Source organism: Cupressus sempervirens, chromosome 10 (genome assembly GCF_028749045.1).
Source record: "Cupressus sempervirens isolate cs-2001-9-10 chromosome 10, ASM2874904v1, whole genome shotgun sequence".
Lineage (NCBI taxonomy): Eukaryota > Viridiplantae > Streptophyta > Pinopsida > Cupressales > Cupressaceae > Cupressus > Cupressus sempervirens.
The window spans coordinates 158,113,811-158,134,624 of NC_143127.1; the positions used below are offsets into that span (position 1 = coordinate 158,113,811).

Sequence of the window (20,814 nt, forward strand, 5' to 3'; positions counted from 1 at the left end):
AAACTTAGTGAAACAAACAAACTTAGAAGAAGAAAGTGTTGTACGTAGCCACTAACTCATCCACCTGGATACCTCCTAAAGGGTACCGAAAGATTTGTCTCAGCACGTTATTGCTGACAGAGACTAAACTCGTTCCTTGCATAATTCGGCGAAAGTGAAAATAGTGTCAATGATGGAAAATCAGATGATTAAGGAAGGGAAGAATCATCACGGGAAGTCTTCTTACACATGTGAGAAAAGAGAAATATCACATCAGTTTTTTATTGAAGCAATCGTATGGCATCGTGAGTGATATGGCACCGGTTGTGTCATGGCCGGCATCTTTGATGGCATGTCATTATACATGAGATGTCTTGAAGTCACGAAGGATATGTCTATAGCTGTCGATGGTTCGTGTCTTTGAAATTTGTTGTTGGTTTATGAATTAACTCATTGTATATGCTAATGATCTAGTGTCTGTGTTTGTAACCGTCAAACTCTCCACTATCTACGTGAATCTCTTTGTATTCAATGTTGCTAATGCACGTGATCTACCAACATGGAGGAACGAAGTGGAAAGGGCGCACAATAAATATAGTTCCAGAAGGTACTGCCAAGTAGGACTGATGATTGAGCCGAGCTATATGAGTTCAGCAACCTTTGTTACCGGACCCATAGTTTGGGTTTGAATCCTTACGTCATCTTAAGAGCATGGTAATGACTCTCAAATAAGGTATAAAGAAGCCCTCCAAATATAATGGTACAGGCTAATCTCCCACAAAAAAGTATGAAAGACAAAACAAAGTACACTTTTTTGTTTCCAAATTCATGAAAACATCGTGATTGTTTTCCAAAATTTTTTGTTGTTCTCAACTACAAACTATGCAGATCATGAAGATCAAATGCTGAAATTTTCAAAAAAATCCATGATGTTTTCAATCTTTTGAAAATTGGTCAACTATACATTTTTGTGGGAGGATAGCCACGTCCAAATATAATCATGCATCTCAGGGGAATATTCACCTAACCCCCTTCAAACATTGACATAACCAAGGTAAGTAGAAATATATGAAAGTTTACATTTATTTAAAAATTTAAATTGTTAGTGATATTGTGAATTTTCTAATATTTCCATTAGGAATACAAAGGAAATGAAATCTAATCATGAGCATTAAATTTTAATATATGAAGTAATTCTTATAGAATAGGGATTGTAGCCGACCTTATATAAATGGCTTCATGCCAGTGTAAGATTTGGGTTCGTCTCTATATAAATGACTAAGTTGAACATTATATTAGTCCCTCTCTTATTTAGTTTTGTATTTCTATATGTATTATAAGAGCTATGTTCCTTAATCTTTTCCAAGAATGTTCTTGTAGGAAAAAGAGGGAGATTGAGATTCAAAAGAGACTAACATTTCATTAGAGACAACCTTGAAAGAGGGAGCAAATAAAGGTTATGATTCAATCTACTCTCGATGATCTCAATCATATTGATTTAGATGGAGTAAACCCTGTTCTCCAATGATCAATAAATCGTAGCAGTCAAGAGGACTATGATTCATGAATATACATTGGGACCATGTGATTTTAATGGGCTTACCCCCTATGTACATCATGAGGAGGTGATGACTTCCAAATGATGTCACTTGAATTTGCAGAAATCATTGTAAGGTGACGATCTTACAATAGTTTGTATTATGAGATCAAACAAATTGAGTATATGGTGAATGTCTTGCATCTCAACATTACTCTAAGAGTACTTGGTGAATATCTTTGATATTCTGGGAGGCCAATACTCCTGATATCAAATGTGATATCAAACCTTATTGAGTATTTGGTGAATATCATTGATATTCTGAGAGGGCAATACTCTTGACATCATATGTGATATCAAACTTTTTAGTACTTGGTGGATATCGAATGTTGATATTCTGGGAGACCAAGACTCGTGATATCAAAATATTGAATATCTTCTGATTAAAGATATTTTTATATTGTGGTGATATATGATCTTGTGTTTATCCTCCCTAGCTAAGAGGGAGTGTTAATGTGTGATAGCTTTAGTTGGATAAACCTATGAGATATGGTTTTATATGTGTTTATTATTATATGAGATAAATTAATATAATAATAGAAATTAATAATGGTTATATTTATTATAATATTAATTATTAAATTAACAAATAGACATGTCTTAAAGGGACATCTCTCTCTCTCTCTCTCTCTCTCTCTCTCTCTCTCTCTATCTATATATATATATATGTTAAGTGTTTGTTGCATTTGGAATACACATACCTCAAACATGGCAGTGCTTAGTACATGTGCAGCAATCCTTGAAAAACCAACATTTAGAACATTTTATAAAAATATTTTTATTGCTAATGATAAGAGTAGTAGTTCCAAACAAGCTCGAGAACTTTCTAGAAAGATCATTCCGAAGAAAAATTAATTCTGAGATGACAGAGGTATTGAGGCAAGATGTTACTAGAGAATATATTGCCAATGCCATCATATCTTTTGAAAAGGAGAAATCTCCTGGTGCAGATGGGCTGCCATCAAATCTTTTTATTGCTAATGATAAGACTAGTAGTTCCAAACAAGCTCAAGAACTTTGTAGAAAGACCATTCTGAAGAAAAATTAATTCTGAGATGATAAGAGGTATTGAGGCAAGATTTAACTAGAGAATGAATTGCCAATGCCATCATTTCTTTTGAGCAGGAGAGATCTCCTGGTACAGATGGGCTGCCTATTGAATCCCAGAAGGCTATCATGGAATGGGTTGTCAGGAATCTGCATGCTTTGTATGCTCAACCTATTCAAAAAGGCACAATCGGTAGAAAAGTCTATGGTGGAATTATTGAGTTCCTACTGGAAGATGGTGACATAAGAAACTTGAAATATTGGAGGCTGGTAACTCTTTTAAATGCATCTTATTAAACCCTTGGTAAAGTCTTAGCTTTAAGACTAACTGACATTCTCTCCAGGAGTTTCAGTTTCAAGACAAGTTTCATGAAAGACATATATTCTAGAGGACCTTGTCACAAGCTGGGAAGCTATGGAGTGGGATAACAACACCAATTAGAATGTAGGCATTCTTCTACTGGATATTGAAATATCTAATGATAGAGTTGGATGGCCTTTTGTAATTGCCATTCTGCAGATCTTTGGGTTCTCAGATGAATTCTATTAGATAGTTAACATGTTGTTCTAAGATGCCACTGCATAGACTGATATTAATGGTTTTCTTTCTAACCCACTAATGATTGAGAAATCAATCAGACAATGGTGCCATTTGGCACCAACTTTATTTGTGAAGCCCTTCATTATTTGTTGGGAATTAATTTGATTGTAGGTAATATAAAAAGGGGCTATTCTGCCTAACAATGAGAGTCAGTTGAACATACAGTTTGCCAATGATACATCCTTATTTCTTGTTCTTGAGAAAGATAAATTCGATAATATGGATGAAAGATTGAAAGACATTTTCCTTAGAATAAGGTACTTAAATCTCCAAAACTAAATCTGTGCTTTTACGTTGGAAGGAGAAGCCTCCAGACTGGTTCAAAGGTGTCACCTGACAATGGTAGGATTCTACCAAGCAGGTAAGATTTCTGGTGATTCCTTTTGCTATCAAGCCTCTCAAATCTATGTAGGATGGGGTTGCAGAAATTAAAAAGAAGTTGAAAAGCTGAAATAATATTTTTGTCACTTGTGAGAAGAAATTAAGTTTGTCAGAAGATTCTCTCCTCTTACTGGAGTTATTGTGCTTTTGTGTTGTTATTTTCAAGTTATCAAATTGAGAGTATTTAGAAAATCGTTAGGGACTTCTTGTGGCCAGATGGAAATGGGAGGAAGAGGCCTGGTGTGAAAAGAGAATGGTGTGTTATGACAAGGTTGGGTGGTAATTGCTTACAGGACTTAAAAAATGGCAAGGGTAAGCTTGGCTGCAAAGTGGATCCTTAAAAACTTATAAGAAAATGGACCTTGGAAAATATTATTTAGCATAATACTGAAGAGTATTTTCCTAAACATGCTAGATTTTGGGAAAACTTGTATCGAGATAACATATTATTTGGGAATTTTCCAAGTAAACCTTCTTAATCAGTTGTATTTTACAGTATCTAGAGAGCCTGGGTGTCTGTTAAAGCATTTTGTGAGAAAGGAAGATATTATAAAAGATATATTGAATTGTTTAGCTTTAAGTCCATTCCATGGAACCTGTACTGTAACAACAAACCCCTTTCTTTGCTTCAAGGGTGTTCTACTAAGACTGGTTTAGTAAAAGTATTACAAATTTTCAAAATATTGTGAACAACAGCAGTCTGAAAAGTTGGATGCAACTGAAAATGACAAAAGGGTATGATTTGCCTATATCTCAAAAAAGAGTTTATTCTGTTTTAATGAAAGACCCGAAGCATGTAATTTTCCTGTCAATATGAAGTTTACTACTGAAAGCCTGGATAACTTCAAATGGCAGGTTATTTTTGGCTTCTTGAAAATGAATCCTTTTAATCTCTATAAGCTGCTAACAGATTCCCAGAGGTGTTTAAGCATGCCAGCCTTGCCTGGAATTTTGATCGAGATTCCTCTGAATGATCTAACTCCCTCTGTTAAAGTTGTAAATTGAAGCATATAGTAAATCACATTGGTATATATATTCATATATGTATGTATATGTATATGTATACACACACATACATACATACATACATATATACATATATATGTAATTTGTGATTAAGTTAACATAAGTTACTATTACAATTTCTTAATGAATCAGTCTCTTCCTTCTAATTCTCTTACCCGATATTATGCCTAATGTGTTCGGGCTCCAAACAAGAGACATCAGGTGTTTCTTATAACTCTATCAGCACTTATCAAAGAGTGGTTTTGTTATGTTTGAACGGCAGTCATGTCCACGTAGGGACTTATGACCCTACGTGGCAATAGCCACGTAGAGTCATGTCTCTACGTATACATGACTATTATCTCCCATATTTATATATCTATGCTGCTGTTGGGAAAGACACCAATCACCGGCACTGTTAAGTATCATCAGTAGAAAATCATATAATATTACATCTGCAGCCATTGAATTAATGCCTGGCACTATTATTATATCAAATCTGTCACTGTCAATATTTAAATTAGTTTCAAATCTGTCACTCTCAATATCAGTATTGAATATACAGTTTTCCTTATCAGACTTTCAGTTAAGCATCATTAGAATACTCTCACTGTTACTCTACCAGAGATCCTATAATCTTTTTCATGGTATCAGAACCTAACTGATAGAGTTGAAATAATTGTCTACCACTCAAATTTCAAACCTATCGAAATAAGTTCTAAGTTGCAACCATGGTGAACCATGTGAGGCTTGAGGACAGACTCGAAGGTGCTTCAAACTTCATGTCATAAAAAATTCGAATAATAATCATCCTTCAAGAACTTGAATTTGAATGATACGTGGAAGAAAACAAAACAATGCCTGAAAATGAACCAGATAAAACAATTTGGAAAAGGCATAATAACAAAGCTATGAAAATTATTATAGGTTCTGTTAAAGATCACATACTTCCATCCATATCAAATCTAAAAACTGCCAATGAGATGTTCATGACTATTCAAAACACATTTTAAATCAATAATACCAGCAGACTGCTCACCTTGTAACAACAACTACTATACATCAAGATGAGTAAAGGAGAGACTATTACATCTTACTTCATGAGAATTTGCAGAGTTCAAAGGTCTACTTTCAACCATTGGAAATAAGGTAGATGACAAGGAATTATCCCTAATAGCTCTTAAAGGGTTACCTATGTGTTGGGAGTCATTTATTCGAGGAATTGGTGCTCAACCTGAATTGCCAAATTTTGACCAACTTAAGAATGACTGTACACAAGAGGAATCAAGACTGATTACAATAGGAATCAGTCCAAATCAAGAGGAAGAGATGCAAGCCCTTCAAGTTAACACAAATAATAAAGGAAAGTAAAGAAAGTTCAAATGAAAAGGGGAAAGAATAATCAAACATACAAGAAAAGAGACATGTCTAAAGTTCAATGCTACAAATGTCATAAATTTGGTCGCACTCACAAATACTGCATGGAAAGAAAGAAATTTCAAGCTGCCCTAGCCAAAATCAAGGAAGAAAACTCCCTATTTTTTTTAGCTTTATCAAGTGAGCTAAACACTAACAAGAATACTTGGATAATAGATGGTGGAGCATCTCGAAACATATAGCTGGATTCAAAGACCAATTCAAAACCTTTGAAGGTCACTCCACTAAATAAGTCACAATAGGGGATAACTCCACCTATCCAGTGAAAGGAATTGAGACTTGTTCAATACAATTGAAAACCGAAGTCACTTCACAACTAAACTATGTTCCCCGGGGACGCGTACCCGGCCTAAAACCCAACGTTTTGGGGACGGGGGGACGGGTATGGGACGTCCCCCTTTTTTGTTTGCATAAAATTAAAAAAGTTTAACATAATTTTTTTTTTTTAAGCCTCCAACTTGGTCGGCCAAGTTGTCCCCACCCCTCCAAATGCCCTAAAAGGCAGTAGAGGCAGAATAGGAGCAGCCGGCTGCTTCATTTTTCTACGTTTTCTTTTTATGTTGAACATGAACATGATTATGATACATTGATACTTATGACTTTATGGCAGCCCTCTACCCTTTGGGCCTATAGCTTTGGGCATATTTTGATTTTGATTTTCAAATTTATCATATTTATCATTATGACATTATGATATTGACAATTGTTAATGTTCATTGTTCAGTGTTCACTGATATTGATATGCATTTTGACAATTGGGTACTAAAATCGGATATTATTTCCTAGATGGCATTCAAATGTTGTATTTTATGGTTCTATAATGTTTAAATGACATGATCATATGAATGACATGTATATTTGCAAATTTCAATATATATTTTAAAATTTCCCTATATATATATAGCTGTCCCCCCCCCCCCCCCCCGTCCCCAAAATCACCAAAAAAATTTGCCGTCCTGGAAACCCGTCCCCCGCCGTCCCCGTATCGGAAACTTGGGGGAACATAGCAACTAAAAGATGTCCTATTTGTACTTGGCATCAAGAGGAATTTGGTCTCCATTTTGGGCCAAGCAAATCAAGGGTATTGTGCCACCTTTCAAGAAGATAAAGTTCTATCTTGGCCTAAGAATTCCACTATTAAGAATGCAATTGCCATAGGTTTTATAGATGGAAGTTTGTATAAAATTTGCAACCGTCAAAACTATTGCCAAATTTTAGTTCTACCCTTATTAAGTTCAAAGTGACTGGTAGTTAATGGGCCTATGTCCAGTTTTATAATGTCTAAATATCCTCTAGGTTACTTCTCATCTTTCCCGAAGTACCTCACTTTCTATATTTTTCGGGTATCCTTGTATTACCTTTACCCATCATTCTAGGTATGGTTGGCATATGTTTGGGTGTTTTCCCGATGAGAAGTAGGTTGTATGTGTTTAATTATCTACTATCTTGCCTCATCATCCTTTTTCCTACAAATTTTGAGCAATCAAACTAGTTTTCCTCTTTGGTGAACTTAATTAAGTGTGTATCTGAAGGATGAAGTCATGACAATGATTAACAAGCAATGTAAATGATTATGTCATGATGGAAAGACCCACGAAGCTGCAAACCAAAGCCAGGAAGAAGGTTGTTCAAGTTGCAGAGGTAAATTGTACTTTCACAAAGAAAAGCAGGTATTAGGGTTTTCCTGTTGTGCACTAATAGAAGCGAAGGTGTTTTGTTATGCTTTTGAAGCTACAATGGTTTATGTCAAATCAAAATCTTTACATACAAGCAATGGGGGCATGATTGAGGTCTAGCTTTGAAGCCACCAAATTGAGATAAAGGGATAAGTGTTGTCTGCTTTACTCCATTCCAAGAAATGTTGTTGAGGGAAGGGTTTTCTATCCCCATGTAACGAAAAAGGCTACTTCTTTGAAGGCTTTAAAAATGGAAACACAAATGTCTTTAAAGTGTGAATATTCTTCAGAGATGCTTAAAAGACACTTCTAGAAAGATTAATGGTGAAGATGCGACCCTGACTCAATGAAAAGTAAGTGCTAAATGCTTAGGGCGGAAAGTGCAAATGAAGTGTGAAAGCTATCAAAGGATCACTCCCCACGCTGCGATTCCGAATGGAAGGAAAGTGGGTTTGCAAAAAAAGCTAAGTTTCTCTCTCTCCCCCGCATATGTTAATATTATCAAGTATGCCTAAATTCTAAATTCTGAAGCGAAATAAGACACTTCCTGCAGAACTTAAGCACTTGTTTTGTTGAGTGATTTTTAGGTAATATCACTTTAAGTAATAGAGCTTTTGAAAATACAAGTTTTTATGTGCAAGTGAACAGAAAGTTTAAATAGTCACTGATCATGGAATTAAATGCAAATCCTATCGTTATAATCATTGGCCAAACTTAATTTCGTTCATGTGGCGCCAACATTCAAATTCCTATACCTATTTCATCATAATTGCTTGAAATTGTTTTCTTCGAGTATTTTTTAAATGGCTATTTATCGAGAACTGCATCCTATGCAATCATAGCAAATGGCAATCAGAGATGCGGGTTATGATAAGTTAATAAGCTTGGAGAGTGAATTGAAAGAGTTGACAGATACATCATTTAAATTCTACGATTTGGGTGATCTTGATGCATGAACATCCAGAGGTATAAGGGCAATCCTGTGTCACCCAAAAAAATGTACTTAGACTTAGTTTCTGTTTCATGTGTTTTCATTTTTGGACACCCATTTGGGTCAAATAAAGGTTCCAACTCTCACAGTTCCACTATCAGTGTGCTAGAAAATCCCGAAAAAATAGGAGCATGTAATTGGGCCATCATTTTGGTAAACTAGGTGTGAATTGGCCAGATGAATGTAATTGTGATTTAGAACATTCCAGAAAAAGAATCAGGTCAAAAGGCCCCACGGTTTGAAAGTTATTGCAGTTTTTCGGGTTTTGGAGACCTCCTAAGAATGCTTCAAAGTCAAGTTAGGGGCATTAAATGACATCGAAAAGGGTCGAAAAATGGGAGACAAGCAAAGCTGTCCATAGGGCTATAGAGCGCTTCGAGAGCTTTCCGAAAATGTAAACGGTTCGTCAATCGGAGCTACGGTTCAAAAGTTATGCCTCCCAGAAGTTCGGTTACCGTTTCTGGAGTCTTCTAGATTTGCGCCGACTTCTAACGCAGCTTCTGGAGCCTTCTATTTGGTCGGTGGATGCCTACTAGCACTTTCTAGAATGTATTCCTAGTCCTTAACCCTCCGAGGTCTATTTAAGGAGATTCCTGGCATTGTAAAAGGTAGTTCGGAGTGGAGTTTGAGAGGAGGTACTGAAAAGGAGAAATTATCTCCACATTTATGCTATTGTAAGCCCTTAGGGCATGTTTTGAAGTTTATTTTCTCTGTACTGAATGTACTAGCTTATTTTTCAGCTAATACAATTTCCCTTTTCTGTTGTGTCCATTCTGTTCTTGGGTTGTGCCCCCATCAGATCTCCATTGGAGACTCAATTCTCAGCCTATTCACCCGATCACTCAAAAGCTTAAAGAGAGTAGATTGGTTGAGGCAGCTAGTTTTCCGATGGCAGTACATGCACAAGAGCTTGTGAGGAAATGTATCGAGAGATACGACCCGGAAACGAAGCAAATTTTGTTTCCTGATCAATCCATCCTCATCTCGATCAACAAGGCACCAATGCAGTCCGCATTCAGCATTCCCATAAAAGAGGAGTATTGTGATATTGACTTTGGCTCTTCTGCATCTATGTTCAATGAGAAGAAGACCCTCAGACAAGAAGACATGCAGAGAACATGGTTTTAGACTTCTCGCACAAAGAAGAGCAAAATGCCCAAGACCCTATTTGGCACAAATTTGAAGAGCGAGATAGTAGATATTCTTGCCCCGCTACTCAAACTAAAAGGAAAAGAGGAGATCTTAGAGCTCATCGAGCACCATTTCTTCCTAGTGCAAGCTATCCATGTTTAGGGTATGCAGATTGACTGGGCATAGATTATCTGTGATGAGCTTGCCTCGTGGATGAATTTGTTTGGCTAGAGGATTTAAACAATTTTACATGTCCTCCTATCTAATTTATGCCTTGGCCACTCACCACCTATGGCCTGACCTTCCTAGCATTCAAAACTATGATCAGCGTATGGAGGTATATGAGTTTTACTTCCATCTACAGCTACATAGAAGCTTTGAGGAGTATGTGGCAATAAATGATGCCTTCACAATAAGGCTATGTCATTAATTGTAAGGATTCCCTGAAAGGAGATTTTCACCAGAGGTAATTTTGGCTATCAGACAGTTTGGATGTTCATTCATCCAATTTCCAAGCTTCTCTTACTTGCGGATAGGTGCTTATGATGGTTTTCCCAAGAGACTTCTAAGGTATCCAGTAGACAAGGTAGTTCTAGTCGAATTATGTCAACAAATTCTTGAAGTGAACACCTTGTGATCTAATGTAAAGAAAATAGTCGGGATTCCCTTCCCCATACTGGTTGGACCCTATTCTTGTGATTACAAATCCGATGCTTGGAATCTGGTGAAGAGTTTTGAGAACAAAATCAAATTGGTGAACTATGTGGTACTCAGGCCTCAATATGATCCAGTCAACTTCGTAAGAGATCACTTGAAGCTGGGATATTCCTACAGGCACATTTCGCATATCAAGGACTTCTCGGTCGGGTGTCTCAATGAATACCAGACTCGGGAGAAATTCTGGTCACACCTAACAATTGATGAAATTAAGTTATATAACAATTATGTTGATGTTTTTGACCTTGCAAATGATGGAGCCTATATGCATCACACATCTTATGAGATGATCAAAGGCACCCCAATTTTGTCTACCCCACTTGCAGGTCACGTCATAGACACTATGGAGGCCCCCATGCATGGGATAATCAAGAGAATGGACAAATGGGTAGAATGGACCCAAGCAAGGAAGAAGAGGACAGGGAGCACTGGTTCTAAGGGTGGAGTATCTTTTGGTGCTGCCCAGCCAACTGCAGCAGCCACCACCACAGCTACCACTTCAACATCTGCAGGCCCATCACAGTCTATTGGTCAAGGTGGAGACCAGCCTGATGGAGCCCAAAAATTTTGTGCCTCCATTTATGAGATTTGTTGTAGGGTCAAAATGTAATGGGTCATTTTTATATCTTGATGAAGCAAAGAAAGCAAGTTACTACTGTTATACACAGAAGTTCCAGATCAGACATTGCACATGAGTATTATATTCGAAGAATACAGCAGAGACATGTACCTCGCTGTTTTGAAAGTTTCAAGCATATTATGATTATTCATATATTTTGATTCTTTGAACAGCAAGTTGTTCAATTATTTTACTTAGCATCGGCAGAGAGAGTCAGATCTTGTTTAATATGATAAGCCAGAATTATAAAAGCAAGCAAGTGCACTCAGCAAATATAAGGAGGACTTATGCAACCTTTATCAGTATTATCATTAATATAGATATGAAAGCACAAATTGCATGAATTGTTAAACATGAATTACCTCACAGAAAGGTTCGCAGAGATTTGTATCCGCGCTTACTCAGTTCAAAATTCAAGCAGCATATTGGTGGTTTGGGTTTGTTCCAAAAGGATGTATACTCTCATATCGGGGAGATAATAGAAATATCAAATATTCTCCAAAAAATGAATGCTTTTGATTCTAGAAGAACAGTTAGTCTAGACTGGTATCAGAATATTAAAATTAAGGCTTTGGACAAATGAGAGAAACTACTTTACCAGTCTATATTCAGGTCCATTCTGAAGATGTTTTCCCTGTCGTTTTTGATAAATTTTACCATGGAAATAAATATTCTGTTACAAAGCAAGAATCTAGATGTTTTAGCATCCTGTATAATTTGAAGAAAAGAGTGAACATATATATTAGTGGCTGACAGAGGGAACCATAGGATGGAAATCAAACCTTCTAATGATGAAGAGGGAAAATATTTTCCTCAATATACTTAACATACAAACAAGTTGAATCATGATAATTATAAAAAATGATCATCTACAAACCATTATTGGATCTTGAAACTTAAAGGCAGGTTGGATATATTCATACTGGTCATGAGTGCTTGGACTGACCTTTGCATCAAAATAAAGGATGTTTATGCTGTGGCCTCATAGAATACCCTATGTTCTGCAGGTTGTATCAATGTCAAAGCCTGTACCATCGTTTTTCATCCACGGGCAATGATTTCTAAAATTTGCTGCAGGTTACATAAGGAATTAATGTCTTTTAAAGATTTTGTGAAAAATGTAAAGTGGAACGATATATGTTCCCAGAAGTCATTCCCATTAAACATTATTGAACAGGAACTCTTATCTGAACTAAAGTGGACCATTCCATATGTATAGTTGGCGCCTTGATATATGTGTGGCAAGCAAATGTCTTATGGTCAAATTGAACACTCATAGCAACAGCCAGCATGAATTCTCCACCACCCGATGGCATAGGAGGATTCTATTTTATCATGCACATAACATAGCCGGCTGAGCAAGGAGATTATATTTCTAATAATTATTATTATTCGGTAATTTAAATCTAATGATTTCTTATTTTTCTGCAGGTTTACAAGATGTGCGATGGTGGAAAGAATAGATTATGTGTGATTCGGGTGCCAGATCATTAAAGTCATAATCAGAGTCTGGAGCCACGAAATGCTTGGGGCGAGAATTATGTTATTTGGAGATATTCATAGTGAACATGCATGGAAAATCCAAGACCTGTGTGAATATATATTGAAACAAAGCTCTTGTATAAGATAATGCACGCAGAAGCAAGGATTCAAAGCATCTAATCTGATACCCTATGAGAACATTTGCATTCCTACATCTAGTATTGTGTCAAAGAATAGCATCACATGTTCAAATCCCGAGCCTTTAAGGATTATTTATCAATGGTGCTAAACATAAAGAAGCATTAGTTTTTATTTGGACAAATTTAAGCATCTTAATTAAATATTGTAATTGATCAGTTACAGTGATTAGTTGCTCTAAAGGGATGTGTTGTTTCAGCAAGCACCTCTTCATCATTTATAAATATATGATGAGAAAATCACACAAGATACCATTCATATTGCTCTAAAAAAAGAACTCTGCATATTCTGAAGCATACATATTATTAAATTTCTTCATAGGGAGAGTCTGAAGTTTGAACCAAGTAGGTGGAAATTGAGATTTTTGGACATAAACTTTGATATTGTCTAAAGATCAAGTTGTGTTGAATAGAACATCGGCAATCTGAGTGTCTTCAATACAAACTCTCCTACGATATAATCAATAAGAGTTTTATTTGTTCTAGAGTTGAAATTTATATAATTCATCCTTTGTGATCATTCTATTCTTTATTTATTTATAATTCATTATTACAATAGGTGGATCGATTTGTTCACTGCTATTTAGATCTGATAAATACAAATATTGTAAAATATTATTGTATTCTTTATTTGTATCTATTTCGTCCATATAAGGGTTAAAACATCATAGATTGGTTTAAATACATGTAAAAGTGAAACAATTTGAGGCATTGTAATAACTGAATCATTTATAAATATAATATAACCAATATCATAAAGTTGTATGTGAGAATATATATTTTTGACTCTATTGCCCAATTAAACTTCGGCACTGATCATTTACTCATAATTTTCAATCCATATGCTGGCAATAATTTAGCCTCTTTCCTTTATGAGTTTGATACTTATTTGTTTTAGTAATTCGTTTTAAATTTTTCTTTCAGCAATTCTCAAATCTATTAAAGTAATCAAATTTTGAAGAATAATATTCACTAGTCACAATCCAGAAGCTTTCCTTAAAATCTTGCCACTTGAGGAAATTGTCTTTGCATTATAATCTATTTGCTATAAAACATCTTGGATCCAAATTTTGCTGTCTAGGATCAGGTGTACAGGCTTGGTTTTGCGAAGCCAAAAGCGCGGAGGATTTACATCAATTTGATTAATCCTGTCAAGTTGGCCAAAATCGATTAGATATCCTAGCATCGAGCAAGCAAGGCTCGAAGGTTTCTAATCAACGATTTTGATAACCAACACAACCTCCAAAGAAGAATGTGCCAATCACTCCTACTTGCGGAGGTGGCTCTCTTCTAGACACTGGAAAAGTTGGGGAGAAGGGAGGAGACAAGGACAAAGAGAAAGAACAAGAGAAATCAATGGCCAAGCCTACCTCCCCTGTCCAAATCATCAATTTGGATGGTGACACCAACCCCATAGACAGCCAAGAACAAGACACATCTCAGCAAGGGGATACCTTGGCCCTCTCAATGACTAAGATAACTTCCCTCCTTGTTGCATCCCAGAGCAAGAAAATTCCTCTAGTACTGAGGAAGTTATTCGATTATATTGCCTTGCAATCTGCTATCAATGTGCTCTCTACTGAGTCATGGCTTGAAGAGACCATTGATAGGAAGAAGAGGAGATATGAAGAAGCGGCTTCATCAAAAGACTTGATCACACATGCCACCTCTTCTTATCCATCCAAGAAAATGAAGAAGTAGAAAACAATTGCTGCATTGGCCACTGATTCAACTACCGGCCACATGTTGGTAGAGATTGCCGAGACACAAAAGGAAGGCAAATTCCATGAGCTTTCCAAAGACGACTTCTAGATCAGAATGGTGGATCTTGGTATCCCTGTTCACGAATCCATGGTGAACATATGGAAGTCCCCCAACAAGAAGATTGAAGATAAGTTGGAAGCGCTTAGAGCACAAAAGATCTTGAAGGCCTCGAACAGAGAATTGGTGGAGTACATTAGGTCTACACTCGGGAGCACTTCATCAAGCCAATTTGACCTAAATGTAGAGGAGAACAAAAATCTATTCCTAAAGCTGCAACAAGAGAGGCAATTTGGGCAGCTTGGCCGAACATGGGTAGACCAAATGAAGGCTCAAGGTCCCCCATTAATTGAAAATTTGGGAAGTCTAGTGTTAGATGCTCCAAAGCTAAGGGAGGCAACTTCCAATCATCAGACCACCATACAAAAGGCAGCAGAGAGAGTGACAGAGCAGTTGGCCCTACTGCAAGAAGTTATTGACATGAAGACCACTGTTGCCATTACCCATGGGATCCTTGAGATGGGCAAGGATTCATTGCTTCACTGGAAACAATCCTTGGAGTTTATTATAGAGAGCTCTATGAGGTCTATAAACGAGCTCAAGGATGTACATGACCTGGTGCAGAAGGTCATTGAGAAATTATTTGAATATCTAAAGATATTGCACACAGAATCCTACGTGTTTGCAAATGGTAAACTTGTGGATGTTGAGAGCATAGTTGGAAAACTCGCCAAATGTAAAAACTCGCCAAGCCCCCCAAAAGTTTAATCGGGAAAAACTCGGTGATTTAAAAAAAAAAATCAGGAAAAACTTGGGAACCTAAAAAACCGCTGAAATTTAATTAAAAATACATTTATTTTGAAAAATTTAACGAGAAGATGCATCTAATAAGTTAATTAAAGACAATACAAAAGAAAGAACGAAGTTTAGATATATATAAATGCATAATGCGTACAAAATTGCATTCTCATGCATAATGCTCATGGTAGGAAGCAAAATAGTAAATTACTAAATAGTTTCAATCTGTCAAACTAGAAGTAAATACTAAAAGTCTAAATACATCAATACAATGTGACAATGTCAATCACATCTTCCTCTTTCCACTTGCACTAGTAGGAAAGCGAGGGGGTCTAGTCTTAGAAGAAGTGCCCCGCACTGGGATAGGGCGTGAGCTGCATGACTGTGAACTCTATGGCTGTGCCCCCTCGCTCGATGTCCCTACTGACTGGCTCGGCATCCTAGAAGAGGATGCATCTCCTAATGGTAATGCCTGATCCTTGCCTGAATCATCATCATCCTCGTCCTCATCCTCAATGTCATCCATAGTGAACTAAAAATCAGTGTTAGTCTCCCCCTCCATGGCCTACCTCTCCAAATCAGAGATCTCATCTTGTGTAAACAATGGACTTGGCTCCTGTGCTGTCCAATCAGAATAAGAATCTATCTCATCTAGATCAAGCGGACCAGGTAGTTCTAAGAGCTATGCCTTTTTTATGCGCAACTTAAGATTATAGTGCACATAAACAAGGTCATTAAGCCGTTTTTGAGTTATTCTATTTCTTTTCTTTGTATGGATGGACTCAAATAAGCTCCAATTGCGCTCACAATGGGATGAGCTACAAGGTTGGGATAGTACTCTGAGAGCAAATTTCCTTAAATTGGGGGTATTGCCACCCCAACTTGCCCACCAAGCATCTGCAAAACAAAATTAAAAAAGTTATAAAGCAATAAAAAAAAAATCAGAAGCACAACTTATTAATTAGCAAAATTTTTAAAGTTTGACACTTTACCTAGTGCTTGAGTAGATCTTGCTCTCTTTGCTAGCATAGAAGAGAACAAAGGACCCCTTGATTCCACATAGATTTGTTGTTCGATCACAATAAGGTCTCTCTCCTCTTCACTTGATATCATTCTCTCAATGCATTTAGAGAGACCTTCCATGACCTCTCCATTAGGATCTGAGTAGGAATCATCAGCCCTAAAACAAATAGAAAATGATATCAAGTCTTACTACACAACCTTAAAAAGTAAAGTAAAATAAAGACTTATTAAAATCCCAACTTCAAGGACAATCAATTATCATAGTACCTGAATTTGGGATTGAGGAAGTAGCCTACTACATGAATAGGTTGGTGGAGCATATTGTTCCACCTCCTATCAATTATTTCCCAAATGGGGTCAAATTTGAGATTATCCCCATGATAGTAACTTCTAACAGCCTCTTTTGCCCTATCCATGGCCTCATAAAGACCTCCCATTGGGGATTGCTGCCCATCACATGTGCGCAAGACTAGAACCAGGGGCAGAGACATCTACATTTGAAATTTGAAAAATACAAATTAGTTTATAACATAGTAAGTTATGAATTGATAATGAAATTTGAATAAACTAAAAATATAATGAAGTTGCCTCCACAATCTCCTTAGCCTTTGCCAAAAAGCTATCATCAAAGACTATTCGTGCCACAGCCTCTCCTTCGGGCTTCTTTGAGTAAGGTGAAGCAACCCAATCAGCACACACAAACATTTGCTTCAAAGCCAATATGTGGTCAAGAAAGCCAATATGTGGTCAAGAATACTTTGCAACGTCAAGAAGACCGTTGCAAACCTTGTCATAGCAGGTCTCATCAAATCTTTGCCTTTAGTGGCTTTTCTCATCAAACTGAGAACCCATGGGTGATTATAGATATATTTCGTGACTCGCCTAGCATCTTCCACAATTGGACTCACCCAATCAAGTTTTCCTATGTCCTCCAAAAGAAGGTCAAAGACATGTGCTGCACAAGGTGACCAAAAAAGTGTGGGATGCCTCTCTTGGAGGATTCTACCTAAAAGATTAGCAAAAAATCAATAATCAGTAACAAACTTTCCATATTTAGTATTTGCAAATTACATCAAATCTAAATTGAATAATACCATTATCCATAGCATTACATTCATGATTCATATTGATTTAAATATAAAAAATTAAATCTACCTGCTGCCACATATGCTGTTGCATTATTTGTGATTATTTGCACCACATTCTCTATTCCCACCTCCATGACAACATTCTCCAACATTAAAGCTAATGTGGCTGCATTTTTCACTTTGTTGGAGGCATCGACAGATTTCCAAAACACCACATCATCTTTGCAAGCAATCAAGAAGTTAATAATGGTTCTACTTCTTCCATCTGTCCACCCATCAGATAAAATGGTGCAGCCATACTTCTTCCACTCTTTCTTTTGGTCTTCTATCAACGATGTTGCCCTACCAACCGCTTTGTCAAGCAACCTACAAAATTTAGGTGTAATATTAAATAAAGTGTAAGTGTTAGTAAAAAATTAGGAAATAACTTATAACAATTAAGATTTAAAATATAACAATGAACTAAAGTGAATCACAATTATTTACAATTACTAAATAGTAAAATACTAACCTTCCAGTCATATCCTTGCGATTAGGCGGCTTGTACCCTTTGCCTAATATTGTCATTGCATTCACCATATTGACCCAATAGGGACTATCAGCGGCATTCATTGAGATATTGTTGAAAAACCAAAAATCAGCTGCTGCAATATCAGTTTGCTAATGCACCTCCTTAAACCATGCAGTGCCCTCTAATGATGGGTGTGCTCCAGGTGTGTTCCTAGGCACAAAATAACCACCTATCCCTAATGGGGATCCGGATGGTGATGATGAAGAAGTAGGAGATGTAGAAGAAGTGGAACCGGTAAAAGAGAAATTTTGTTTGCGGATCCGTGGGCCACGAAGAGATCCTGGTATGTTCTCAAGTGCTTCTTCTTCCTCTTGCATATCAAAAGGAGCTCCTTCTAATTCAGCTATGGCTGCCCTCATAGCTAATTTTGCCCTCTCCCTATTCAATTTTTTCTCTTCAGCAGCTGCAAGTAGGGCATGGATGAATCTTTTTTCTTCATCAGTTACCTTGAGACAAGGATTTGAGTCATGTTTCTTTATGCCTGCAAGGTGGTATTTGAGGCGGTTTATGCCTCCAGAAATAATTCTCTCACAGGGAATGCATATCACCTTCCCAATATCATTTGGATTTGGAGCTTCATAGGCATACCGCCATGCCTTATCTCTTGCATTTTTAGGCCGAGTGCCTATATATCCAGATGGGCATGGTGTTTGTGGCCACTCTTCTTGCGGGTTTGTCATTTTTTTAATGGTTGACCGCTGCCCTACACATAAATATATAGAAAAATGAATAAACAAAGTTAGAACTTAGAAGCTAGGGTTTCCAATGATTCAAAGTTTCAAACTTCAAACTTCAACCATATCCTTAGAAGCTAGGGTTTCAAATGATTCAAAATGATTTTAAATGATTTGAAAACATTTACAAACAACAACAAAAACAAAAGAACATTTGTTATAAAACTATAAAAAGTTTTCAAACTATGATAAGATGAACATACCTGGAAAGAAATTTGTCTTCTAAAATCGGTTAGAATCCTCTACAATCCACTCAAATCCGCCTTGAATCACTTGCAATCAGCCAAGAATGCCTCCAAACTTTCTTCTCTTCACTCCTCAAGGCTCTAAACAATGCAAATACAAGAAAGAATGAGAAAAAACACATTCACTGCCGCTTTAATCCGTCATAGGCTGCGGGCGAAAATCTCACCAGTAAATCGTGAGTTTTTACGAAAAACTCGCCGAGTTTTTCACGATTACTCGCCGAATACTCGGCAAGTTTTTACCAGACTGCCCAGTTTTTAAATCGGCGAGTTAACTGGTGAAAAACTCGCCGAGTACTCGGCAAGTTTTCAATCTATGGTTGAGAGAATGAAGTCAAAATTCTTGGCATTTGTTGACGAAGCTGTTGATCCACTCAACTTCCAAATGTCAAAGATTCAAGAAAACTCATTTGCAGATTCAATCATAAGAAGAACTTCGGAAAAGTTCTAGTCAAAGGTTGCCAGAATTGATGAATTGATTGAGATGCATGACTACTGGATGATTCAAGCTAACAACATCATCATTCCAAATGTCAAGGAACTGGACAAAGTAACTGATGCTATGAAAGCTTACAGAGCCAGAGCAGTTACTTTTAAGAAGGCATGATGTTTTGATGTTCTTCCAAACATCTGTCATTCTCTCTCTTCTTTTTTTCTTGTAGCCATTCATGGCATTTTGTTTGTCTCTGTAACGGACAATGATTGAAGCTTGTCCTATTTTTAGCTTATTTTGTTCAAAGATTCTCTGCAAAGCAATCATCCAGTATAACTGGCCAATTTGAGAAGGCCTATATATGTAACTTTTTGGGAAGTTAATAAGATTGGCAAAATTACTTTTGGGCGAATCCCTGTAGCTGGAACTACTCTCTGAGTCCAATTTTAATTTTGTTGTTCATTTAGTTTCAATATAGTATGTGGAATGAATGTGCTCTTGTTGAAAATTGAATGAATGCAAATGAACTTGGTTTTATTTCCTCCATTTAATAGATTGTATGCCTTACTTTCCTCAGCATAAGCATCTTTTTGTTCTTTTTGTTGTACGTCGTAGTTTATGTGTGTAGTGTAGTTCATTGCATAAGGAGGTTGAAAATTGGTTGATGGAGTAGCTGAGAGATAGACAATCCGGGTATTGTCAAAACAGCAATTAACTTTGTAATCCGGGAATTACCCATTCTGCCATCTTTTCCTTTTCTCTTGTTGTCGTAGTTGGTTATGCATGTTTCCATTTCTTGCATTGAAGTCAAAATAGACTGCATGTTGTTAGTCCCCATTTTCCCTTGCCTAGGTTGTTTAAAGTGTTGAGCAATCTAGTACTTGCCTCTTCTGCTTTTTGGTTAAGAGCATACCCCCAAAATCCAAAAAAAAAAATTCATTGCAAATCTTGCATTTAAAAGGGAGTTGTACCTTTCAATTCAGGGGTCTTTGATAGATTACTAAACTGACCCATTTTGTTGTTAACTTCTTTGTCCTCCATAAGCCATTGGGTAGTTTAAGAGTCAAGGTATAAACCAAAAAGATAAGGGAGACAAACTATTAACCAACAAAAACCTAGCCTTAAACCATGAAGTTTCAAACTCTAATGAAATATGGCATAGAAGGCTAGGAAACCTTCATTTTTTTGCTCTAGCTCTCTAGAAAAGATTGTAACTGGTCTCACTAGTCTAAAATCTAATCATGTTGGAACTTGCAAGGGATGTGCTCTAGGAAAAAACACCAAAAGATCTTTCCCTCATA

General features: G+C 36.7%; 2 protein-coding genes across 7 annotated transcripts in view; both read right to left on the reverse strand.

Annotated features, from left to right (window-relative positions):
- Positions 1-20,814, reverse strand: part of LOC149533062 (autophagy-related protein 18g-like) — an 83,277-nt gene that overhangs the window by 24,690 nt on the left and 37,773 nt on the right. The window lies entirely within an intron of this gene.
- On the reverse strand, positions 15,535-19,509 carry LOC149533063 (uncharacterized). Its single transcript, XM_089806914.1, has 6 exons — positions 19,039-19,509; positions 18,042-18,804; positions 17,598-17,896; positions 16,710-17,448; positions 16,412-16,599; positions 15,535-16,316 (listed from the first exon to the last, which is right to left on the reverse strand). Exons 2-4 carry the CDS (start codon positions 18,140-18,142, stop codon positions 17,153-17,155), a joined length of 696 nt encoding a protein of 231 aa, XP_089663040.1. The 5' UTR covers positions 18,143-18,804; positions 19,039-19,509; the 3' UTR covers positions 15,535-16,316; positions 16,412-16,599; positions 16,710-17,152.

Bases quoted from the DNA above. Each gene is read 5' to 3' on its own strand.
- LOC149533063 (XM_089806914.1), bottom strand. From the start codon at position 18,142: ATGAATGCCGCTGATAGTCCCTATTGGGTCAATATGGTGAATGCAATG. The intron at 17,897-18,041 runs GTTAGTATTTTA...TAAATTTTGTAG, and splicing joins CGCAAGGATATGACTGGAAG to GTTGCTTGACAAAGCGGTTG. The intron at 17,449-17,597 runs GTAGATTTAATT...CTAATCTTTTAG, and splicing joins AACAGCATATGTGGCAGCAG to GTAGAATCCTCCAAGAGAGG.